We start from the raw sequence: 27137 nt of genomic DNA on the forward strand, positions 1-27137 counted from the left end.
AACATACAATCATGATATTTCTTGCATGATAACCTTTACTATCGATGCAACCCAATACACCCGGAACCTTAAAATTTTTGTAAAAATTGAAAATAATTCTATATTTTTATCTATAAAGCATACAAACAAGAATTTTTCCAGAATAATTAAAAATATCTATTGTTAAACCCCTCTATAAAAAAGACGACAAAGAAGCAATGGAATTCTATAGGCCCGTAACATTGCTGTCAATATTTTCAAAAATATTTACAAAATATTTCTATAATAAAATTCATGAATAATTAGGGAAAAATAATATTATCTATGTTGAGCAAGAAGGGTTCCGTGAAAATAAAACAATAAATTTGGCTATTTATGATTTCTGAACAAATGTTGTCTGAAGTTGATAAAACCTCCCCAGTATGTTCTTTATACTGCGACATGGCCCAAGCATTCGATCATATTGAGCACGGGATTTTGGTTTGTAAACTCGAAAAGTATGGAATAAGGGGCAATGTCTTTAATTTACTTAAGTCATATTTAACAGATCGTAAACTAACTACTAAAATAAAACTAATTAAAGTTTAAAACAAAACAACAAAAAACATTTAAAACTGCGTATTGTTGTATTTGGTGTACCCCAAGGAAGTGTACTGGGCCCCCTCCTTTTACTTATACAAATGAAATTGGAAAACAAGGAAATGTATTACTTTTACTGGATAATGCGCCAACTCATTCTTCGGTTAAACTGTTAGAGAAAGAAAATGGAAGGTTCATAATAAAATTTTTGCCTCCTAATGTGACATCATGAAACATTGAAACAATTTTATAGAAAACAATTTTAACGTGGGCTGCTACTTATCTGTTGATGAAGATAATGTAGAAGTCGTTTTATAATTTTTAAAGCAATGAATTTTAAGGAGTGTTGTTACATGATTGTAGATGCATGGGATTTGATTGAAAGGAAGACTTTAAACAACGATTGGAACAGGATACTTAATCAGAAGAATGAAAATACAATAACCAACACGGATGATTCTATTTTGCAAGATATAAATGAGCTAATGTTAAAAATATAAATATGCCAAGATTGTGATGACGATGATATGAAAGAGTGGGTCACTTGTTATAATAATGATCAAGGCTTTTCAACACAACAGCAAGAAGATGAAACAGAAAAAAATCTAGACGTGGAAAGCGAGCAGGACCATGTCATGATGAAGCATTTCATGCCCAGGAAAGAGCTGTCAAGTGGTTTGAAAAACAAACAGATAGTAGTAATATTGTGAGTTCTATCTGTGAGTAATGCTAAAACGAATTCGGATATAGCAGCAATGAAAAAAAAAGTGGCTTACGTCAAATGACAATTACCAAATATTTTAATCCACATTACACTTATCTTATATTTTTGGAAATCATGAAATAAAATAAGTAATATGTACTTATTTTATTTCCTGATTACCAAACGCAAATTACCAAATACATATTGTTTAGAAATTACACGTACATACGTACCTAAATATTTAATTTCATGATTAAGGTAAAATTCTTTTAGTACACTATTAAAGCAGTGAAAAAAAAATTTTTTCACAGAGATGAAAATTCTGATAGTGATATTTCCAGTTTGGGTACTGTTACAAGTTGGCAATAATCACCGATTGCTACATCTTTATCAAGGGTTACAAACTATGACAGCACTGCTATAGAAACTAATGAAAATATCGAACAAGAGATGTGCCTCAAAAATTATATGCAGTTGATACAAAGGAAACCTTCAATGTGTATAAAAATTAACGAAGATTATTATTTTTTTAATTAATCTGTTACATAAGCACACTAATATGAAATAATATAATAATGCTTTGCTTGAAAAAAAAATTAAACAACATTTTCAGAACTAGAGGATAATTTTGGTATCTCATTATCATATGCAAGTAAATTATTTTTAACTATTAAAACCATTTATTGGTAATATAGATCAAGAATTAATAAAAAAAAAAATCTAATTTCCTTCAGACACAATTATCATGTCAGCTGCATTATAGATTGCTTTGAGATAGACATCCGAAAACCATCTAAAGCTCTTCATCAAGCTTTACCATGGTCTGAATATCAGAAAGGAAACACTGTAAAATATTTAATATCCTGTACAACAAATGGGTTAGTAATCTTTGTGTCTCAAGGCTTCGGGGGTAGAACAAGTGAAGTGACAGTAGTATAAAATTGCCAGTTTTTAGATGGATTGCAACAGGGCACCGTCATCCTAGCTGGCAGAGGCTTTAAACACCTTGAACAGATGCTCAATGAAAAGGGCATGAAGCTAATGAGGTCGCCCAGTGTCAGCACTGGTGAAAAGTTGTCCAAAGACCAAGTGCGACAAACAAATATAATAGCTATAGTAGTTAGCGGATTCACATAAAATGTGAAATAAGACGTATCAGAGAATTCTATATGTTAAAGCAACATTCTGTAATTAATTTAAATATACTTCGTGTACTTGGCCATGATTAATAATATTGCATGTGCACTTAATAAACTTACAGGACTCTACCATTAGATAATGTGTAATCTTTGTATTTAAAATTTGAATGAATAACAAATAAATATAAAGACTTACGATTTTATTGGGTTGTTCGGAAAGTAATTTGGTCTTTTCCCGACAGTTAAATCTACGTATATACTCTCCAGCTGGTGGTCTATCAGGATTGATGACAATACCGTGGTTGTCACTTTGTAGCTTGAGCATGTGTGAGGTTAATAATTTCAACAATTGTACCCATTTAACAGAGCCTTCAGCTCGCCGACGATGCTCCTGGCAAAAGATGAATTGAGATTATTGTAGTCGTAACGTGGATCCACGCGATTGGCGAGTGTGCATTCGGAGTCGTCGTCACCCATAAAGTAAAAATCTATGATATTCGCTTGGCATTGGCAACAATGAGCCCACTTTGTGATAAACTTGGTCTTTGAACGTGTAATTAAATTTTTGGTCATTTACAGCTATATATTGAATTATTTATGTTTTTTTTTTTATTTATTAAGAAAAAAATATTTTCTAAAAATAAATACCATTAAAAAAAGATTTGTAACTGTAAATATCATTATAAATACCATTCTTCAGTTGTAAGCGACATGATTACAGATTGAATAATAAATATTTTACACTATCAATATGGTTTATGTACCCTCTTAAATGACAGATTAGAAACAAAAGCAAAATCAAATGCAGTAATTTCGTAGTTGCATTTTCGAAAGTCTCCCTTTTTCAAATTTGATTTTTTTTATGACATAACCTTGCAGTAACTAAAGGTTTTATTACCTTAATTTAAGGAGTATTTAAATTTATTTCATTAAGCTTCTTATTTTCCGAGATTTACAAGTTTCTTAAGTGACCCGGATTCGTTGCTCTCGAGTGTACATTGTCACACACTAGTGTTTCTTAAGAAAATAGGATAAATATTTTATTTTCAGGAATCAAAAAGCTTTTTTATTAACTTATTGACATAGTCAGCATCATAAGTGACTAAATGAATTTCAACTGTCGCATTTTCTTTAAATTTGCTATTAGCAATACAAAAATAACACTTTTTTACAGCAGCGGTACATTTGTATTTGCACCTGGGCTTTACATTTTTCAGATGCAACACCATTTTTTTAATATTTATCTACAGATTTTGCTTTACTAGGGACGTTACTTCTACAATGGGATCATTAGCTACACCATCAGGTGAAGCTGCAATCATAGGATAATTTTGGCACACATACAAACCACACAAATCAATTTTGGTTTTTAATTTCTTACTGATTGTTTTCCTTACTGTTTCCTCCAAACTACCCCTTTTCATGGAAACAGTGTTAGATATTTTTGCACCCGTAAGTGCAGCAACTAATGAGCCATCTGGTGTACGGCAAACACTCACTTCATGTGCTTTAGAAGCAGTAATACGACCATATCTAATTTCATACCACAAGCTAGTCTTATTCTGCTTTCTTGTTGTTCTTTCAGTCATCTGTATTGCAGCGACATCAAATATTGCCTTCATGTCCTTTATTTTAGCTTTGTTTGCGCGTTTGCATGCTAATCTTGGCAAAACATGTTGAAACTATAATATAATTAAAATACCCAGCATGTACGAGTATCTACTACACACACGTGTGTGCAAATAAATTTATCTTTACCTTTACTCTGGACACTGATGGTTGAGAAATTAAAGTATCTAAATTTATTACCAATAATTTTTTGGTAACTTCCATTAGCCAAAAATGACAAAACATAATATCTAGTGTTAAGTACCTAATATATTTATTATCTGTGAAACAGAGAAATGTAATAATCTGTGGTTATTAGCTATGCTATGTAATCTACTCTATGGTCTCTCATGAATGATTTACATCATTTTTACTATAGACAGATTCATTCGCACACCAACCTAATTGTGTTTTTATTACATACGGCTCATTTTTACTACCATAACATTCGAGCGGCGCAATTAAATGATAATTATCTTGATCTATTAATAACTTAGGTTTAATATCACTAGAGTACTTAGGTATAAAGTTATTTTCACGCACATGTTTATACTTTTGTACGTTAAGATCGGACACGCTATACACTGGGAGATTAAGTTCTCGCATTTTGCAAACATTTAAATTGAAACGGACATTCTCTGCTGAACACGTAAGGTGCCCAGCATCCCATGCGCTGTCCACGCGCATAGTCGTAGTCTGCCCCTGGAGTCCTGCGCTGTCCGCAATATCGGCCGCTATCAGTGAGATGGTCACGGCATCATCGAGTAGAGCGTACGTCTGTGCACTCTGTTTCGAGCCGTGCACGGTTACAGGTACCACTTTCAGTAGCACTTTAGGTTTTAATAGTGCATATTTATGTGCGACGGTCTCCGCAGGTTTATCTTCCTCTTTTGTCTCATTTGCAGGTGGCGACTTCACGTAGTGCTGTAATTTATGGTGCGGCTGCCGGCACCCGTCGACATCACAGTTGTCCGCTCTACACGCTTCACTGTTGTGACCGGACGTTAGGCATTTGTAGCAAAGTTTGTTTATCTTCACGAAATTCCAGCGGTCGCGGCGCATCGCTCGCTTATAGCGAGTACATTTGTCTAATCGATGCTTACTCTTATTACAGAATTAACAAACATTCACTGGTGTCGAGGTGTTCATCACATGTTCGACTGTTGTATGCACATTGTAATATTTATTCGGTTTTTTTTATATTCAGTCTCGTGTCTTCTTTTATTTTCAGAATGACTATATATGTTGCTCACACCGGCGGTTGCCGTTTTGGTCGCCTCGTTGTGTAAGAACTCGGCAAATAATTCCAATTTGGTTCTATTTTCGTATGAATGACTAAATGAATAATCGACCCACTTGGTAATAAGAACACTAGGGCACTTGGAGATCACGGTTGTCATTAATTCCGGGCTCCGTAGGTAATCGGACTGCTGTATCGCCTGCACTGCTGCTACATAGTTTCTCACTTTGGTGGAGAAGGTCACTATTTCGTTGTGGTATGCAGATGGTAGCGGTGCTATCTTTTTTAATTGGTTGACGATCTTTGTTATTATTACTTTCGGTCTTCCAAACTGAAGTGCCAAGGTCTCGATGATCACATCAGGTGAGGTGTTGCCGGTGAGCATAGAGGACACGGCATCCTTCGCTTTTTCGCGAAGGCACTTTCTCAAACGCCACAGATTCTCCGTGTTAGTGTAGTTACACAACTCTGTGGATTCTTGGTACGATTTATGGAACTGGAGCCACTCCAAGGAATCGCTGTAATACTGAGGTAAGTCTTTTGAAGTACTCAATCAGGACAGAAGTTGCCGGTTACTCGTGTCGACTCCAGTGGTGATAGCGTCTCTGAGAGCGCAGGTCAACTGCTGGACGTTAGCGGCTCACCACAGTGCGGGCGCTCAGGTGCATCCAGATTACTGCGATCTAACCATTGTTCTATCTTGGTGTTGGGGTTCACCGACGAGTGTTGGCTCCTGGTACTTCTGGAACTTTCTACTTCCAGGGCGGCAATGTCAGCGGCCAGCTTCTTTTCAATAAGCTGCTCCTCAAGTTCAGCTTTAGCTCGACCTGCATCGTTAGCTTCGTTCACCATTATTGTAATATATGGTTTGCTTCTTACTTTATGCTCAGGACACATTTTACATTTCACTGTGCAAATTCCATGCTCCCGGTATAATTGTACATAGCCAACAGTGTCATCACCATCCAGCGAATGCTGGAAGATCAGTAGAATAAAAGAAAAACCGAGGTCAGAAAGGTTTTACAACAAATTTTTATGGGGATTAATAAACATAACCTAAATATTTTGTGAAACCTCGACGTAAATTAATATAAAAAATATCATTATAAATAAAGAATTAGATACTTACACAGCCGTTTTTATATTTTTGAGCTCTGCAGCATAATAATCAGTATTATTTTTAAAGAAAAGTGCGACCATAAATTCATCTATCTTAGGTAGGTTTCTATTGTCGGCTTGTACAAAATTTTCGTACATTTTGAGAGCAAACACTATTGTTTATATTACTAGATACTAGTGTCTTATAAATTTATTTTGTTTATTTTAAAAAAATTATAAATAATTCTGGATAAAATAGAGATTTTTTTTATGTTATTACCTAATACGAGGAGGGATCAAAAAGTAGTGAGAATGAAATAGAATATAATAACTATTGATAACTTAATAATTTATTTTTCTACATAGTCTCCGAGTCTCTCTACAGTCCAGCGCGTTTCCAAGGCTTCAATCTCTTTCAAAAAAAAGTTTGTCTTGGTCCTGCAAAAAGTTCTCCGCGACATCCATCACCTCGTCATCGTCATCGTACCTGTTTCCCTTAATTATTCTTTCAATTTGGGAAACAGATAAAAATAGCTAGGCGCCAAAGCTGGTGAATAAGCGGGGTGGTCAACCAATTCGAAGTCAGCTTGCTAAATGGCAGCCATCGCAACTGCCGACCTTTGCGCGTGTGCGTTGTCGCGATGAAACAGCACGCTCCTTCGAAGTTTCCCTCTCCTTTTCTCTTTGAAGGCATTCCTCAACTTGGGAATTAAAGCTGCTTAACATTGGCCTGTAATAGTAGTTCCACACTCCAGGTAATCCATAAATAATATCCCTTCTAAGTACCAAAATATTGAGGCCACCTTGCCAGCCGATGCCACGGCACGAAACTTCTTCGGGGTCTGTAATGACGGCAATTTCCATTGCGAAGATTGCAGTTTTGTCTCGGTATCAAACTGATGGAACCATGTTTCGTCCATTGTTACGAAACGAGACAAAAATCGTCTTGAAACTTGTCCAACAATATCTTCGAAATATCAAGTCGATTTTGTTTCTGACTGTCGGTTAACATTCTCGCCAACCATCTTGCGGAAACTTTTTTCATATTCAAAGATTGTTTCAATATGGATTGAATACTTCCATATTAAATGTCCGTTTCTTGAATTAAGTATCGGATAGTAACTCTTTGATCGCTCAATATAATTTTCTCAACTTTTGCAACATTTTCTTGGGTGACTGGCATCGATGAAAAAATTTGCATGCTAGGGGAGGTAGGGGAGCATTGGGCAGTCGGGAGGTTTGGGCACCCCCTCATTTCTCCAAAACTTTCATAGATATTTTTTGTTTTCTACCACAGCACTATACTTTATTCACTAGCAACACCGCTTATCTAAAGTGTCAGCTGTCATTTCACTTGGTTGTCAAGTTACATGCGCGTAACGGTTTGCTGCGTACAGAAGTAAATATTTTATTTGTGATTTGATGTAACTTATCAAAGAAATCTGCAAGAACGTGTAAGTATCTGTGTTATCTTTTTCTTTTGTGTTTAATGAATATTATATTTGCCTGTAAATTAGGTTTCTACATTTGATAAAAATAATCTTATTCTAATCTATTTGAAAAGTGAGGTTATGGGGAGCATTGGGCACGCAGGTAGGAGGGAGGTTTGGGCATGTTTGGCTCTGTTTTTAGTGTATTTTGGTGTCTTTTTGCTATGCCTATTGGATTGAGTGGTTAATCATTTCTTTTTAGGACAATGCCGTTTTCATTTAAAAAGAAAAATAAGCGACGTGAAATCCCTAAAGATATTATTTTGCGCGCATTGGAAGAAGTTTCCAAAGGTGCTAAAATTAAAAGTACTGCGAATAAATATGACATACCAAGATCTAACCTTCAAAGGTATATCAAGCAGGGTGGTGTCGTAAAAGATAATTCTTGTAAATTTATATCGTCTCAAATATTCACAAAAGATGAAGAAGAGAAAATTTCGGAATATCTTGTAACATCTTTTAAACTAAACCATGGACTATCAAAACTGAAAACACGCGAATTGGTTTATGAATACGCCACTGCCATTAAAAAGAAAATACCAGATAACTGGACAGAGAAGAAACTTGCATCCAAAGACTGGATAAGGGGATTTTTTAAAAGACAGCCTCAACTTTCGATAAGGACACCAGAGGCTACCAGTCTGTCACGGGCCACAAGCTTCAATAAGACAAATGTCGGAAATTTTTTTGAAAATCTTAAAACTGTGTATGAACGGCATCGCTTCGGCCCTGAGTCTATTTACAATATAGACGAAACTGGATTATCAACGGTGCAACGAACCCAGAAAGTGATTGCTCTCAGAGGCACTAAGCAAGTTGGGCAAGTAACGTCAGCTGAAAGAGGGACGCTTGTAACGGTTTGCTGCGGTATTAATGCATTGGGTAACTCAATACCACCATTTTTCATATTCCCACGGGTTAATTTCAAAACATATATGCTAAATGATGCCCCTGTTGGTTCAGATGGAGCAGCACATCCTTCAGGGTGGATGACATCACCAAATTTTTTAAAATATATTCACCATTTCGCCAAACACGCAAAACCAACGCCTTCATCGCCAGTTCTTTTGCTGCTGGACAATCATGAGAGCCATATTTCAGTACCAGTTCTCGATTTTTGCAAACAATCAGGCATTGTTTTAATGACTTTCCCACCACACTGCAGCCATAAACTGCAACCTCTAGACCTGACTGTCTATGGACCACTGAAAACTTATTATAACACTGCTGTAACAGATTGGATGGTAAGCAATCCGGCCAAAACAGTAACAATTTATGAAATACCAAAATTAGCAGCAAAAGCCATTCCACTAGCATTCAAGTTGCAGAATATTCAAAGTGGATTTGAAAAATCTGGCATATGGCCATTGAATTCAAATATTTTCTCCGATGAAGATTTCGCTTGTTCTTTTATAACTGATCGCTGCTTGTCGGAAGAGGGTAATGTTCCTTCAGAACAATCTATTTCAGACCAACCTGTCACTGAACAGCCTTCAACAGGGGAAAATCAGAGTCTAGAGGATCGTACAAGTTCAAATGTGGAAGTCATTGGGCCATCTCAATTGGAATCTCCCTCTACAAGTCAAATTAGTGGCACTGTCAATGTAACACCTGATGTAGTAAGACCGTATCCGAAGGCCGGCCCCAGGAAATTGCAGGGTATGAAACGGAAGAAGGGAAAAACTAGAATATTGACGGACACACCCGAGAAAAGACTTATAGAAATGGAAGAAGAAGAAAGACAAAGAAAAAACAAGATCAAAGAGCTCAACAAAAATAGAAAATGCTTCAAAAATACAGGACAGAAAAAAATTCCGAAACTTGCTGATGAATTTACTTCCAAACTAGAGAAAAACAGGAAAATTAGCAGCGATGATGAAATAGAAAATGTTTCAGTTTCTGACGAAACCGTTGTTGAATCGGAAGATTTTGATGAAGACGATGTGATCGTTCTGGATAGAAATTTCCAGATCAATAACTTTGTATTAGTGAAATTTGACACCAAAAAAACTGTCTACCATTATGTTGGAATAATCGAAGATGTTAATCAGACGATGGCAACTGTAAAATTTATGAGAGTGAGTAAGTTAAGAAATACTTTTATATTTCCTGACATCGAGGACGTAGCCAGTGTCCTCCTGGAGGATATAAAGACAAAATTGCCTACACCAACGACATGGATGAAACGTGGCAGCTTAAAATATAAATTTGACAAGCCTCTATGGATCATACCAAATATAAGATAAGTTTAATTAAGTCTAACATCGTGCAGTACTGATTCTAAGTCACATTGTTAAATTTTTCTAAAATCTATGATAAGAAAAAATGTTTGTATTACAATTTTTTATAGTAATGTTATATAATACTTAAGCCTAGTAGTATAGTAAAGCAATTTCGTGCATATTAAATACAGTGCCCAAACCTCCCTACATGGGTGCCCAAACCTCCCGACCGCCGGGAGGTTTGGGCACTTTGGACATGTGTTCGAAGATCTCTTGTAACTTTGAAACTAATTACAATATTGAAACTTTTCTTAATAATAATTACTACCAAATATGTGTGCTCCCTATATTAGGAATAAAATTTTGATTATGATAAAAAATAACAGTTTTATTAACATTTATGTAAAAAAGTGCCCAATGCTCCCCTACCTCCCCTAATCTTAGCAAAACATGTTGAAACTTTGACCGTTAATAACGCCGTCGCATGCGTCAGTAGCGCCACTGTCGCAGAAGACATGTTATCAAGAACACGGCTGTGTATTAAAAAAACAATGCGAAGTGAATTATAAGTTTTATCCAAGAAATTTACATATCCAAATATAAGTATAAATGTGACAATATTTAGTGTATCATACTTGACATGAATGTAAGCTGTGACATACTCGTATTGTACAAATTGAATTTAAATCTATATATTATTGTATTTGTTACTTGTATGCGATTATTATTTGACATTGGACTATTGTAATTGTTTTAAATCAAAGCTTTGTATTATTTAAAACGTTTATTTATAAAATGCTAATCGAATCACAATATTAATTATAGAAAAATGTCGGTTTTTTTTTAGAACACGTGGCTTTTGTCGATTCACTTCGCTCGCTAGCTGTTTGACAGTTCACCTGTCATTGCATTCAATTTCTTTATTTGTGGAATCGCCACAGATATATTCAACAGTAATAGAATGAATTGTAACAGTTGACGAATTATTATTACTTAATGTCGTTAAACGTTATCGTTTTTTGGGAGAATTATTGACAGAATGACATAATTTGTACTCTATTAGCACTTATATGTATGTATTAAATGTGATGTATCTTGTACCCAGTAATAATTTTGCATGATTTAGAATATAAGGCGAACATTTGTACTTCACCTAATAGATCAATATCTGTAAAAAACAATGTTCCCGCAAATAAAGAAATCTAATCTAATTAAAAGGAGGTTTTCATTTAAAAAGCAAAATTAAGCAATTTAAATTAATTTCAAATTAAATCAATTAAAGCCAATTAAGCCAAATTAACAAAGAAGAGAATAATCGTTACTAAAGACTGTTAAGCAAAGGCGGTGCGGTGAGTCAGAAAACATTAATAAACAAATTAAAAACTTTTACAGTGCCAATCGAATACCCTAAAATAAATGTACATAAATATGGTAATTTACCTTCGTTAAATCTAAAAGTGTTAGCTGAAATATTTTAATACGTCACAATTTCTTCCTGTAGGTAAATGTTTTTTTATAACTACCTAACGTGTTGACGACAGTTTAATGTTTATTCGTCCGCTTCAAACGTTAATTATCTTGTTTCGGATTGCCTTAAAATGTCAAGTATAAAGTGTTTGTGAACAGTTTATATTTTCAAAAAGAAAAGACTCATTATAAATTCTTTAACAAGTGCATATCTTCAATATTTTGAATATTCTGGATAAAATCTGGATATAAAAAGTGGATGCCTCATGTGTTTTGCGAAAGCTGTAGAATCATATTACTCCAGTAGCCATAAGGAGATAACGTTTACCTTCAATTTGGTTCACCAATGCTATGGAGAGGACCTAGTAATCATGAAAATGATTGTTACTTTTGTGTTACGTAGACATTGGGATATAATAAAAAAAATAAAGCATATGCTGATGTTCCGTCTGTTACTAAGACCATATATTTGAAAGATCTACTACTACATCCAATTCGTCCCGGTTATTCGAGTTTTGCACTCGATATACTAGATGACAATGAAAGTGATGTTAAATTCAACTTGATTTCTAGTGATTCTGATGAATTCTCACTTCAAGAAAATACTCCACATTTAATTAGCCAAGCCGAATTAAATGATCTCATAAGAGATTTACAATTATCTGCTTTTACAATTATATGATCTAAAGCAGAGCTTCTTGGTTCCCGCTTACAACAATGGAACTTGTTACTACCAGACACAAAAGTTACGTTTTTCAGAAATAGAAGTAAGTTTTTTTTAAATAAAAAAAAAAGTGAAGATTACAAAGAAATTGTTACCGATTTATTGGAAAATTTTGCAAAAGATGGAAATAAACATGTCGTTACAGATTCATTTTATACGTTCACATCTGAGATTTTTCTCTGAAAATTTAGAAAGTACGAGTGACGAACAAGGGGAACGTTTTCACCAAGATTTAAAGGTTTTTGAAGAACGATTTGGAATGAAAACATGTTAGGGGATTACTGTTACTCAACTACAACAGATACAGATTCAAATAACTATAAAAAGAAGGCAAAAATTTATAATTTTTTTTTTAATATTAATACCAAAATTATGTATTTCAGTTAAGTTAACCCTTCTTTGCATAATGGTGGAAATTTCCATCATAACATTGAATGCCCAAAAATTATATAAAAGAACAATTTCACTTTAGGTTGATCGTGTCTGGATACCATTTTAATGTCCATTGCAGAAAAAAAACAGCTGTCAAATTTATTTCTTTAACCATTTTTCCTTTAATTTCGAACATGAATTATATCACTTTGATTTATTCCACCAATAAAAAAAAATCATGCAAAAAAGGGTTTATAAATATTTCTACAACAAGACGTGACAGAATTTTTTAATTATTTTTCTGAATAATGCTAAATGAATGAAGCTAGGGTATGAAAACCATGTAAACTAGTGTTATTGAACATTATGATGATAATGATTGTGGTTCATTCTTGGTTAAAATGTCTCAGTATTTTACTGATTTTTTTTTTTTAAATAATTGAAGAAAATACTTATGCACAATATAAAAACAGGTTGTGGTATGAGCTACGGTTTGGACATGTTACAGTGCCAAAAGCATACGAGGTCTGTCCGGAAAGTTCGTATAAAAGTGTTCTGGAATGCGAGAAAGAGGAGTGGGGAGGCCAGGTAAGCGCAGGACCCCTTCCTTATGTCCCTAACAATGCTTCAGTTCTGGTCTGACCGCCGTGCGGTGCGAACTGGCTTGTCACGCCATCTGTGAAGTTACCTCTTAACGAAACCCCGTCGGCATGGAGCCCGCTTCCGTTGAAGAGCAGCGCGTCGTAATCAAGTTTCTCTCGAAACTCGGCAAGAATGGCCGTGAAATTTTTGCCGATCTCAGAACAGTTTATGGGGATGATGCTGTGAAGGAACCAACCGTCCACAAGTGGCTAAAAAGATTCAGAGAGGGCCGAGAAAGCGTTCAAGATGACCCACGTTCAGGACGTCCTTCCACTTCACATTCCGACGAAAACGTGGAAAGAATTCGAACTTGTGTTAATGGGGACCGTCGTTTAACGGTCAGACAGGTGGCTGAAGAGCTTAATTTGGGCAAAACCGTGGTCCACGAAATTCTAAGAAACGAACTTCAAATGAAAAAAATTTGCGCCAAGATCGTTCCCAAGCTTTTGTCCCCGGATCAAAAATCACGAAGAGTTGCTTGCTGTGAGGACTGGTTGGAAGCCGAAGAGAATGGTGACTTTTTGAACCGAGTCATCACTGGAGATGAGTCTTGGTTCTACGAATTTGATGTCGAATTAAAATCCCAAAGCAAAGAGTGGAAGACATCCGGGGAACCACGAACAAAAAAATCAAGAAAATCCCGCTCAAATGTCAAGACAATGTTGATTGTTTTTTTCGATGTTCGGGGGATTGTCCATCAAGAATTCGTCCCTCCAGGCCAGACAGTTGATGGAAAATTCTACGTCGATGTGCTCAGACGCCTCAAAGCTCGTGTGGCACGAGTTCGTCCAGAATTGGCGCGAGAGGGGCGTTGGATTCTTCACCACGACAATGCCCCTGCCCACACCTCTCTTGTTGTCCGTGAGTTTTTGAGTAAAAATTCCATTACGGTGACCGAACACCCCCCCTATTCGCCGGATTTGGCCCCGTGTGACTTCTTCTTGTTCCCAAAAACCAAATTGGTACTTCGGGGGCGGCATTTGGGGGACATAAATGAGATAAAAAAAGCTACGACGGGGCAGCTGAGAAACCTACAACCAGAGGACTTTCAAGGAGCCTTCTCACAGTGAAAACGGCGTTGGCACAAGTGCATTATGTCACAGGGGGAGTACTTTGAAGGGGATAAAATTGATTTACCTGAATAATTGTAAAATAAAATTTTTAAAAAACTTTTATACGTACTTTCCGGACAAACCTCGTATGGAGTAAGCAAGTGTCATACAGCAGATGGGTCATTGATAGCGATGATTATCTAACTAAGAGAAGAAAAATAAAAAAATTACTGTATCTATACCAGATTGTAAACTCAATTGTGGATTGTCCCCAACTTTTAGAATTAATTAATATTAAGACAAATGGCCGAATTCATCTTCAACGTACTTTTACTGTGCCTCTTTTTAGAAATAATATTTCTTTAAATAACCCTATAGCGAATATGTGTAGATCATATAATGACGCTCATCAAAATGACCTTGACATATTTGGACTCGGTTGCAATAAATATCGCTGACTATTGTATAAAATAATATAATATTTAGAAATTTCTGTTATTGTGTCGGCATAAAAAAGATTTTGGATATTTGACACCATCTATAAATAAATCTAAAGCTATTCTATGATAATTTTTATGCAGATCCAGATAAAATAAAAGAGGATGTTTATATTTTAAAACATTGCACCACTTGCACTGTATCACGTCGCCGTCCTGTTAAAACAAAATATGAAAAGCAAGACTTTCAAACAAAATTTTACATTCACTGTCAATCACTAAAGAAAAAAATGCAAATGTGTCAAGGTTACTTTTTAACAGTTTTACAAATTATAAAGTATAGAGTTCAAACTGTGTTGAAAGAATATTATAAGATAGGAAAACTATTGTCTGAAAAAAGAGGAGATGATCGTGTTTCAATAAAATATACGGCAAATCGACAGTCTATAATGAATTTTGATTAATAAAATACCATACCAAGAACCACATTACTGTAGAAGAAATACTGAAAAGTACTATCTGTCATCAGAATTATCTATAAATAATACTGAAGACGTCCATAACCTGAAAGTAAAGAAGCCTTAATTCAGGCGTATATTCAATACAAAATATAATCTCTCATTTGGCACTCCTCAAACCAATGTACGTGTAAGTGCAACTTGCTTAAAATTCAATGAGCAAATGAAACGCTAGAATTAGTAGCGAAAATTTTAGTAGAAGAAATTATTCAATAGTGGCCCAAAGGCTACATAAGTTGCGAGCAAAAGCTTTTTTCGAAAAAGTTAAAGAAGAAAAGATTAAAGACTTTCACGTATGATTGTCAAAAAAATCTTAATCTGCTCAAAGTAGCTGATCAGGTTGCGTACTATTTGAGAAATATAATATTTATTTGTATAATTTCACCATAGTAGAGGGCTCTTCACAGACGAGTTGGTTTATTGCATTAATATTGAAGGTTTGATGAACACATTTAAGATCTCATACGACCCCGTACAGTGGCGTATTTTTATAAATTCTTCAAAAAGATATATACGAGGTGTGACAATTAAGTAATGAGACTGATTATATTGCCGCGATTGTGGTAACCCTGCGACCTTGAAATTCCCTTTCCCTTCTCCCGCATCCTTCCTCTCTCCATTGATATATTTGCCATCGCTCTAGCTTGTTTAGTTCGCCTGTTGTGTCGTGTTGAGTAAACGTGTGTTCGTAGTGCTCGTCACGAAAATGGAAAAACGAAATCAAGAGCAACGCGTCGCGATAAAATTTTGCGCCAAATTGGGCGAAACAGCTTCGGAAACGTACGCTAAAATTGTAAAAGTGCATGGTGATAGTGCTCTTAGTCGTGCCCAGGTGTTTCGATGGCATACAGAGTTTAAGGAGGGGCGTGAAAGCGTGGAAGACGAGGCGCGGAGCGGGAGACCAGTCGAGGTGCGGACTGACACGAATGCGCAGCGTGTGCGCGCCCTAATCCGTGAAGATCGGCGTTTAACAGTTCGAATGTTGGCGTCGGAACTGGGTATGAACCGTGAAACAGTGAGACAAATTTTAACCGACGATTTTAGGATGAGAAAGTTGTGCGCGAAGATGGTTCCAAAGAACCTTTCCGAGGAGCAAAAGCAGCATCGAATGACCGTCGCAGAAGACTGTTTGGAACAAGTGGGAAACGATCCCACGCTGCTTGATCGAGTTATTACAGGCGATGAGAGCTGGTTTTTTCAATACGACCCGGAGACCAAACGCCAAAGCTCACAATGGTTGTCTCCGCACGCCCCCGCCCGAAAAAGCTCGCATGAGCAAGTCGAAGGTGAAAACGATGATTATTGCCTTTTTTGATAGCCGTGGAATCGTTCACAAAGAATTTGTTCCACCAGGGCAAACCGTAAATCAAGTCTACTATCGCCAAGTACTCGAAAGATTGCGAAAACGAGTCAACAGGGTGCGCCCAAACATCGCTCGTAACTGGATCCTTCATCACGACAACGCGCCGTGCCACACCGCCCTCAGCGTGTCCCAGTATTTGGCCTCTAAAGGGATCGCCGTGTTGCAACAACCGCCTTATTCGTCCGATATGTCACCCTGTGACTTTTTTTTGTTGCCTAGAACAAAATCGGTGGTCAAAGGAACCCATTTTGAGTCCATTGAGGACATCTAGGCGGCCGTGACGAGGGTAATCGCGGACATCCCAGTCGAAGCGTTCCAGAAATGTTACGAAGCATGGAAAACGCGCTGGAATCGTTGTATAGCTGCCCAAGGGGACTACTTTGAAGGGGATGGCAGAGTTGTAGAATAATTTTGAAATATACGGTTTTTATGGAATCAGTCTCATTACTTAATTGTCACACCTCGTATATATATATATATATAGTATACTCGTATATATATATATATATATATATATATATATATATAGTAGCACACCTCGTATATATATATATATATATATGGTAGGTTTTCGATAATTATATATATATATATATATATATATATATATATATATATATATATATATAAATTATCGAAAACCTACCAACAGTATGAAGTATTAAACAAAAAAATCTTCTATTTCAACGCTAGACAAAGCAGTGAAGAGGCGTTCAGAGATTATTTTATGTCATTTATACAAATTTATCAATAATAAAAACCAACGACCAATGAAAGGGAAACACTTTAATTGAAAAAAAAAAAAAACATTAATTGCAGTAACACAATATGCTATCAAGCAATCATATAAGTCGATGTCATTCATGCAATGGTTATAGTTCTCCACGATAGCAGGCTGTTGCACATCAATTCAACTTTTTAGAAACCGTTCTAAGCCGGTTACTCATTATGGTTCTAGTCAGATACAAATCCTTTTGTTTTAATAATTTGTTAGCTTTAAAACTTGTAAAAAACGGTCGGTAAAAAATTTGAGATAAAGAGTTTTTGCTCAATGAAGACTCATCTCAAACCCTTCAAGAATTGTCTACATCATTAGAAGTCGAGTTCTCAACGGTAAGAAAACATCTCGTAATGGTAGTGTTGAATATATCTGTGGCCATCCCATAAATAAAGAAAAGTAATGCGATGACATGTCAACTGTCAAAATAGCTAGCGAGGTTAAGTTATTCAGAAAAGCCACGTATGCTCAAAAGACCGACATCTTGAGAATTAATATTGTGAGTCGATTAGTAGTTTACAAATAAACGTTCAAATAAATACAAGGCTTTGATTTAAAACAGGTAGGGTCCCATATGAATTGAAACCAAGGGGCATTGAGAAGCGTCTTTTGACATTGATGCTTCAACGGGAGGAAAGAAAAGGTTTTTTGCATCGAATTGTCATTGGTGATGAAAAATGGATCCATTACGACAATCTGAAGTGCAGACAGTCATGGGTTAAGCCCGGCCAACAATCAACATCAATGGCAAAGTGAAATATCCATGGGTCTAAACTCCTGCTATGTATTTGGTGGGATCAGAGATATGATTTACTATGAAGTGCTGAAACCAAACGAAACCATAACTGGAATTCGATTGTATGGTTACTAAAGACTGTAATAATAGCAGTTCGCTAATAGAAATAATTCTACCTTTCTTAACCTCGTGTAATAAAACTTCACCTCCATATTTCGAGTATAAACTGCAGATTTAAATATTTATAAATTGAAATCTTAGCACACAAAAAGAGAGCTGGAACATTTTTATGAAAAGAAAAGCTCTTTGGACGGCTAGGCAAGATATAACAACAGCAGCGATGCAATGGATTTCTCAAAAAATCTTTCTGTATCGAATATAACTACAAACGATGTATATACAAAAGGCAACCGACTTATTTTATGTTTAATGTGTTGTCGTTATGAGAATGCATCGATATTAACGGATAAATAATGTAGATGTGGAACGCACTCTATGTTTGCACTCTACTGTGTATGACGAATGGTCTCCTCTCTGCGATTAAAAAAAAATATGGCACTTTTGTAATTCTGTGAAGATTGATTTATGTAAAGAAACTATTTATTTTAGTAGAAAATATAATGCTCATATGCTTGCTAATCCTCATATTATTTCTTTACTTACTATGACAATAATGAATTTTTTTTTACTTTTACAGTATTGAAAAAAAAGGATCAAACGACGTGGACTCTTATTTGTTTAATTTCATATTTAGTAAAATGTAGTTACAGGTCAAGTCTCTTATAATTTTCTGTGACTCGTGTGATGGTCGAAATAAAAATTATATCATCTTTAGAATGTTACACTACATAGTTCACTGCTGCAACCGCTTAGAATTCGTCACAGTTATATTCTCCATAAGAGATGTACTCATGCATGGAATGTGATCGTAACATGGCTTTGCATGCCGTCGTTTTACAGCATTCTAAGACACCTTATGTCACGAATACTAAATGCCGTAAAGACAAGGTCTGTTCCCTTCCAAGAGTTAAGTTTTCCTTTATAAAACTGAAATCTTTCAATTTTATCGAATGCTCACCAGATACATTTAAGGGCCGGACTGCATTTCTGAAACCATTTTAGAAAAAACTTGTTCTTTTCCCATACGACCGATGCGTGAATTTCGAGTCCAGAAAGAGTACCCACGGTTCATGTTTCACAGAAATTTAACCTTTCGAGTTGTTAAATTTCTCACTAGCCTGTTAGAACATTAAAACAATTATATTCAAATATCCTGCGCCCTCTTTTCCATTCAATCTTTCAGCGAACGCGACCAATCAGAGCTGCACAAAATGACAACATTCGAAAAAAACAAAAATCACCGATGGCGGCCGTCTCGCGCATTCCGAATAAATAATCATAATAAAAGTGCTTCAATGAGGCATTCATCCAAGTTTGTGGCTAAAAGTGAACCTAGGACGATCGACAACCCGTACACTTGTGGGTAATAGTTCAGATTATGGGCAGCGGCATATACATCGGCCATGAAACGTAGCAGGTTATTAGAAGATGACGTGAGAAAAACTGTTAGTAATAAATTTGGCAAGAAAATTTCATAGTGCGGGCTCAAGCTGTCTAAAAAGTATCCAATGATAGCAGGTGCACCGGATGGGATTTGTGAGGTTTACATTTATTAAAGAAAGTCAACATCCCTACAAATGTCGTAATATCCTTCGCGTAATATTCTACCGATTCTCCTGACATAAGAAAAACAGATAAATGGTCCCAGCCCAACGTCTACCGCGTAGCACTCTACAACGTGTTGCTTTTGTGTGCCTACTTACTATGTCGAGACTTCGTGAACCTCCTGGACATTCCCTATTATCGTTCCCAAGTGTCGTGAGTGATTGTTCACTTAACATATATAGTGTGGTTTTCACAAGTAGATCAAAATAGATCAGCGTCATTGTGACATTCACGTTGCGTGGCTTCCTGAAACCTGATGCATCCTGAGCGTGTACCGCTTACGCTAAATCCGCAGTCAAGGTGAGTCCGTACTATTTTGACATACAAACTTCTTTTATGTCCCGGGCCCAGCCTAGGTCTCAAGTCGCGTTACGTTCGTTGACCCGAACGCCACGAAAATTGAGTGCTCCCGCCCGTACAAAGTCTCAAAAATCTAAGTTGTGGAAAAATGTTCGCAAATCTATTAGTGCGTAGCATCAAACGACGCGGAATAAAACAAGGATTACAGTGGTGTAAAATTTTTTGTGAAAAATTGAAAACTGTGATAATTGTGAGTGAAAAAGTGCCAAAAACATCAAAAAATCACCTTTGGGCGCGTGTGTCGCTAAAAATTCAGCGACGACCCCCAAATATTATTACACCATCGGAAAGAACGCATCGAGACCTTTTCAGGGAGCCCTCTCCCGGAATTTTCCAAGGAAAAACTGCGGAGCTATTGGCTGCTGAAGATTTTGCTGGTGTCACGAAGACACCTTGCGGAGCTGCTGCCGGGTCGGCACCTGCAATCATCGGAGGCAGCTTCAAATTGACACCAAAATTTTCCGGATCGGGAAACGGGAAGCGGAGACCCAAAGGTCGGAAAGTGTTAAAATTTTTGGCAAACTTCGGAGTGACGTCACGGCCGAAATAGATCTGTAACCCACTTTTTTGACCCCCCCCCCCCCACCCCTAAATTCCTTTTAGACCCTACACAACAAGTGTACAAAAAATCAAAATTTTCCACCCGGTAGTTTTGGAGAAATAAACCTCCAAAACTACCTCAAAATTCGAGATTTTGGAGCCCGTGAAAAATCACTTTTCCACGGGTTTTCCAAAATTTCAACTATATAATTACATTCGGCAATTATTAGGCAATAAATATTTATATACATTGGCGGAAAACTGATACGTATTCAGGAAAAATATCGAAATTTACAAACAGTGGATACAGATTTATAATACAATACAGCACAATACATGAAGAATGACAAACCAACTGAAAAATTTAAATCACAAATTTATTTTTGCGATTTAAATTTTTCAGTTTATTCGGGTTATTTTTTTTTTTTGCTGACAGTGATTATAGCTCAAATAAAAAAGTGGAAATAATAAATGTGACATTTTATGACATATACTATATGTCAGATTTTTTGAAAGTTTTAGTGAATATTTGGAAACAAATGTGTATCCAGTGTTGTATAAAAGTGTTTAGTAGCTAATGGCTAACTCCCGCGCCCGAAAACCCAACTCCAAGCGCATGCGTCTCGCGGGCCAATGAGAGGCCGCGCCGCGTCTCTTGCGCGCCGAAACGCTACTAGAATGATTAGGTTCCGAGAGACAATAATATTATCAAATGGCTACCGTTTTTATTGTAATTTCATAATAAAAAATAAGTAAAAAGCAGTGTGTACGTTTTTCTACTGGCATAAAAGAACCCCACGAAGCTAGCCGATTTAAAAGAGTAATTAATGACTGTATTTGTAAGTTGTAAAGATGTAAATAAAATGCACAAATTGTAGTGTAGTTATTGTTTGATTTAATGAGTGAACCTTGCAAATTTATAAAAGCTTAACCAAAAACTTTAATAATATTTATATTTAGACGTGCAGAGGTTCTAACATATTAAACTCCCTTAAACCTCTAATAACTCGTTCAATTTGCTTCGTTTCCATAATAGCTAGTGTAATGCGACCATTTCTTACTATAACCTTTACTGTAAGTTGTCACTTGTCAAGAATTTACGAAAGGTTTACATCATAGGCGACACTATTACTATTCTAGCGTTTTGGCGCGAAATCTAAATTGTATTTTTTAAAAGGCAATCATTCCCTCAAAATCTTCAGTTTTTTGTATAACATATGAGTTATTTTGTATAAAGATAGAATGTAAGAGTATGGTGAAGTGTGGCCTTTAAACTAGCCTAATAACGCGCGATTATTGCACCGCACTGGAATCATAGCCGATGCAGCGTAAAGCGCTACACTGTGAAACGCATCGAATGTAAACATAATACGAGTATAATTACTCCGACGTGTATGCGGCAGTTCAGTCGACCACAAACTCTAACACGGAGTGAATACCCTTTTGTTTCCTCACGCATTGTACTCATCGGCTCGTGCGTTGTTATCAAATTGATCGATTGATTTTCTGTAGTTTACACTTGCTAAATTGAATAAATTAAGCATAAATCTTAATTTATTCATGTGATTAATATGAAAAATACAAACATACATATTTTAAAATAGTAACGCTGGAAATTGTAAGTGTGGATGCCAGCTATGGGAGAGCTAGCTACTCGTGACACTTTTATTTTGGCAAATCATCCCTCAAGACAACATTTAGTGCAGTTCAGCAAAATGAGTCCATTTGGTTACTTAGTGAGAATTAAATTCCATTATGAAAGTATTAAAATTATGTTCACTTTTTGTAACAACATTTTAGCATTATATTAACATGTTACTTTTAATTATAGGTAATTCAGAACATACTTTCAGAAAATAGATGATGACTCCAATTACTACTTTCCCAGACTCACAAGAAGTTCATTACACCATTGCACATGTGAAGACAAGAAACGAAATTGAGAGGACAATTGGACTTTTAAGAGCTAGATTCCGTTGTCTGCTCGTGCACAGAGTACTTCATTATCGCCTTGAGATGGCTACGTCTTTAGTCAATGCTTGTATGGTATTGAACATGAATGAATAGGTTTCAAATAAATTTTCACCAGTTATATAAATTCCTTTACGACGATAGTTAGCGCCAGTCGTCTAGAGACATTCGTTGAAGACACATCTAAGCAAAATTAAGCTTGGTTTAATAAGAAGAAAAATTCATGAATTTTACACCGTGAAGAAAGAAATACGAACAATATCAAGTTGCTCAATATTTTACAAGAAGAAATTGACTTTAAAGCTAATGAATATCTTAGAAAAATATTGCGTAAAATTGGTTTTCGGTACAGAAAAAAAAAACAAAATCGAATCGAAAAGTCCTTATTGAACGCAGTGATACTCGTATATTAACATGGAGGGCATTATATTATTATATTTGCAAAAAAAAACTGAAAAAAGGAATTGGTTAAAACATATTTGGACGAAACATATAGTATATTGATTCGTCACATACTGCTGGTCGTTGTTGGCAATGATAATATTGATGGTGTTTTAAACACCGTTTCAAAGAGAAACTGCTGGATAATAGTTCATGAGGGAGCAGAAACAGGGTTTGTGCGAAACGGGTTAGGGGAGAGTCGGGTAGCCCCGGCCGGCGGGTACCCTCGGTCAGTGCTAGTTACAGGAAAGTTCGCACACATACATGCACAAGTGTCACATCCACACGACCGCAGCACCATTTAGCCGTATATTCATATCAAACGCGCTGCGACTGATGTGCGAACAACACGTGACATTCGTTTGTTTAACAGTACCTATACTTTTGTGTGCGCCGTTTACTTTTTGAGTGCGGTTATTGGTTATACAATGTAAGTATAATACTTCACCATAGTATATTACTAATTCTGTAAGTTAGTCATTATAGTTAACAAATTAGGTAAATACTTGACGTTGTTTTTATTGATATTTCCTATATGAATAAAAACATAGGATCGAGGCGGTCGGGTACAATCGGACACTTTTTTGTCGGGTACCCCCGGACATTTCTTTTATGACGAAATGTTTAGTTTCTTGGATTGCATAGTGAAATTAAGAAACGTGGTAGTTTCACCATGTCTGTTTGTCTATGCATCTCTATGTTACAGTCTTTTTTTATTACAATGTTGAGACAAGTGTATAAAATCTTGTGTCTTTTGCAGATAATGCCAAAATTCAAAGGAAGGATTACGCCTAGAGGAAATTGGGACGAAAATAAAATGAAACAGGCTATAAGATGTGTACTGGAAAAAAAGATATCGGTGAGAGAAGCAGCTGAGAGATATGATGTGCCGAGAAGCACCCTTCAGGATCGGATAAAAGCTGTCGGTAGTGGACAAGAAGCACAGTTCAAGCCAACACTAGGAAGATATGAACATACCTTCTCAGAAAATCAATCACTGCAATTATATAACCATGTCAAAGACCTCGATAATCGCCTGATGCCGCTGACCAAAGTAGAGTTTTTGAAATTGGCATTTCAATTTGCAGAACGTTTAAAAATACCTCATAGGTTCAATAAAGAAAACAAAATGGCCGGCAAAGATTTTTATTATAGCTTCATAAAGAAATACCCAGATATTGCTCTCAGAAGTCCAGAGTCAACCAGCATTGCAAGAGCCGTTGGGTTTAATAAACCACAAGTCTATCGGTTTTATGATCAGCTCCACCAACTACAAGATAAATACAAATTCCCTGCCTCCAGAATATACAATGCTGATGAAACGGGGGTCTCCACTGTACACAAGAATGAGAAAGTTATTTCTACTAAGGGAAAAAAGCAAGTTGGCAAGTTGACTTCTGGTGAAAGAGGACGAAACATTACACTGATGTTTGCTATGAGCGTGTGCGGCCATTTTATACCTCCACTTTTTATTTTCCCGAGGAAAAGGATGGATAAAAATGGTCGTTTGATGATTGGAGCTCCACCAGATAGCATTGCTATTCCACACGAAAGTGGTTGGATGAATGGTGAGATATTTTTAATGTGGCTCCAGCATTTCAAACAGCACGTACAGCCTTCGAAGGAGAACCCTGTCCTTCTGATTCTCGATGGACATGGAAGCCATAAAGAGTTGGCAGTGATAGAATTTGCTCGAGCTAATCACATCCATATGATTAGCACTCCACCACACACAACACACAAGGTGCAACCTCTGGACAGGGTATTTTTCAAGCCGTTTAAGTCTGCATTTGGTTCAGCAAGCGCAATGTGGATGAGACAAAATCCAGGGGCTAGGATCACTGATTATGACATCGCTGCTTTAGTCAATTCAGCTTTCGTTAAGGCAGCGAGACTAGAAATAGCACAGAATGGGTTCAAATGCACAGGGATTTATCCATTCAATAGGGAAATTTTCAGTGATTTGGATTTTTTGCCATCATTGATGACCAATATTGAACAGGAACCAGCTTTTTCTGAAGAGACAGTCGTGGGATCACAGTTATCAACTAGTTGCAATCAGCAGAAATCCAGATGCTGCAATCAACAGTCATCCTCTAGTGGTACCCAGCAGCCATCCACAAGCTGCACCCAGCAGCCATCCACTAGTTGCACCCAGCAGCCATCCACTAGTTGCACCCAGCAGCCATCCACTAGTAGTAACCAGCAACCATCTACCAGTCTTATATCACACCCATCAGCCAGTGGCAATACGCAGCCATCATTTATGCCCGCATCAACGTCAGAAATTACAGAATCAACTGCACCTGCTACTGTAAATGAATTGCTTAAGCAGTTGTCCCCTCTTCCCGATGCATCCAAGAGGCGTCTTGCAGCGCGTTCACGAAAAACACAAAAAAGTGAGATTCTGACATCTTCGCCCTTCAAAAATGCGTTGGTAGAGAAAAAGGCTGCGACCAACACAACCAAGGCTGCAACCAATAAAACTACAACGAATAAAAGAAAGGCGGCAACTAATAAAATGAAAACAAAGAAGAATATTCAAAGTTTGACTCAGCTAGAAAGAGACCACGATACAGAATGCATAATTTGTGGAGAAACGTTCGAGGAAGATTGGATCCAGTGTCATAGATGCAAAGACTGGGCGCACGAAGCGTGTGTGGATATTGATCCATCGCTGGCTTACTACTATTGTGACGTATGCAAGGCTAAAGAACGATTTGGTCATCAGTAATTCTATGTCCGGGGCTACCCTCCAAAAATTATTTTAACAAATATTGAAGACTGCTTTTGAGACTTGATTTAAGCTAATATAATAAAACTATCAGTTTCTAACTTAATTAATATTATAAGATATATGTTTAGTTTAAGTTAAAGTTTAAAAATAAATGTTTATTTCGGTTGATTTTCTTGACAGAGTTGACTCTCCCCTACTTGTTTTTAAATCTAACACAAAAAGTGGAGATTATCATGATGACATGAATAATATTAACTTTAAACAGTGAGCTATTGAAAAATTTATGCCTAATTTACACTAAAAGTGTATTATTGTCATGGACAATGTTCCTTACCACAGCATTTGCAGCAAAAAATGTCCCAATTTAAATTGTAAGAAAGCTGATATGCAGAAGTGGCTTTCAGCTAATAATATTGGATTTATAGAAAACCTCAGTTGTACCAATTAATAGAGACACAAGCCAACCCATGAATATGAAATAAATATATTATTTAAAGACAATGGTCATACCGTTCTTAGATTGTCACCGTATCGTTGTGACCTTAATTCGATAGAAATGATCTGGAGTTCAATAAAACGAAATTTGTCAGAACTAAATATTAAAAAGACAGATGTTGAAATGCCCCAGATAGTTGTAGATGCATTTAATAAAATAACAGTTTCAGAATGGCAACAAAATTTGGCCATGTGAAAAAAAAAAATCGAAAAGATTATGGAAAAAACGATAAATAATTGAATGTGCCATTTATAGTCAATTTAGGTAGCGACAGCGAAAGTGAAAGCAGTGACTCTGACGATGAATGGAATGGATTCAATAACGGTACTACAGGAATTCTAGGTATTCAGCCTATAAACTACGATAATGATAATTATCTACAGGACTCTAATTATAGTATTAAAATATAATTAATTATAATGATTTGTTTTCATAAAGCGGCCCGTATAGTTATTAACCCAGATGAACCTACAGACCTATGCATGGGTTAGCAAAAATAAAAAATTCTAACCTCATTATTTGATTTATTTAAACCAAGTTACCATTTTAGAAGCTTTAGTCGATCACTGTTAATTGTAGTGACAAGTAACACAGTGAATTGATTATTTTCTTGGTGTTTCACGTGATTGAATATATTTTTATTGGAAATTATACATGTCTTCAAAAATAGCGCTATATAGGCACTTCTCGCTGGAGCTGTACATATATAGCAACAGCTGA

General features: G+C 36.2%; 3 protein-coding genes and 1 pseudogene across 3 annotated transcripts; 3 read left to right on the top strand and 1 right to left on the bottom strand.

Moving 5' to 3' along the window:
• Positions 1–1891: 1891 nt before the first annotated feature.
• LOC128200079 (uncharacterized) lies at positions 1892–6515 on the bottom strand (annotated as a pseudogene).
• Positions 6516–6655: 140 nt separating this feature from the next.
• Positions 6656–11227, top strand: LOC128200095 (uncharacterized). The gene is made up of 2 exons (XM_052892273.1): positions 6656–7800; positions 8039–11227. The coding sequence occupies exon 2, from the start codon at positions 8043–8045 to the stop codon at positions 10080–10082; it is 2040 nt and encodes a 679-aa protein (XP_052748233.1). The 5' UTR covers positions 6656–7800; positions 8039–8042; the 3' UTR covers positions 10083–11227.
• A 4749-nt stretch (positions 11228–15976) lies between these two features.
• On the top strand, positions 15977–16904 carry LOC128200080 (protein GVQW3-like). Its single transcript, XM_052892203.1, has 2 exons — positions 15977–16556; positions 16624–16904. The coding sequence occupies exons 1-2, from the start codon at positions 15977–15979 to the stop codon at positions 16902–16904; spliced, it is 861 nt and encodes a 286-aa protein (XP_052748163.1).
• A 4783-nt stretch (positions 16905–21687) lies between these two features.
• LOC128200094 (uncharacterized) lies at positions 21688–27137 on the top strand. The gene is made up of 2 exons (XM_052892272.1): positions 21688–23614; positions 23945–27137. Exon 2 carries the CDS (start codon positions 23948–23950, stop codon positions 25916–25918), a length of 1971 nt encoding a protein of 656 aa, XP_052748232.1. The 5' UTR covers positions 21688–23614; positions 23945–23947; the 3' UTR covers positions 25919–27137.

Source organism: Galleria mellonella, unplaced genomic scaffold, assembly GCF_026898425.1.
Source record: "Galleria mellonella isolate WM207_F2 unplaced genomic scaffold, CSIRO_AGI_GalMel_v1 utg150, whole genome shotgun sequence".
Lineage (NCBI taxonomy): Eukaryota > Metazoa > Arthropoda > Insecta > Lepidoptera > Pyralidae > Galleria > Galleria mellonella.

Bases quoted from the DNA above. Each gene is read 5' to 3' on its own strand.
- LOC128200095 (XM_052892273.1), top strand. From the start codon at position 8,043: ATGCCGTTTTCATTTAAAAAGAAAAATAAGCGACGTGAAATCCCTAAA.
- LOC128200080 (XM_052892203.1), top strand. From the start codon at position 15,977: ATGGAAAAACGAAATCAAGAGCAACGCGTCGCGATAAAATTTTGCGCC. The intron at 16,557-16,623 runs GTGAAAACGATG...TTGTTCCACCAG, and splicing joins CTCGCATGAGCAAGTCGAAG to GGCAAACCGTAAATCAAGTC.
- LOC128200094 (XM_052892272.1), top strand. From the start codon at position 23,948: ATGCCAAAATTCAAAGGAAGGATTACGCCTAGAGGAAATTGGGACGAA.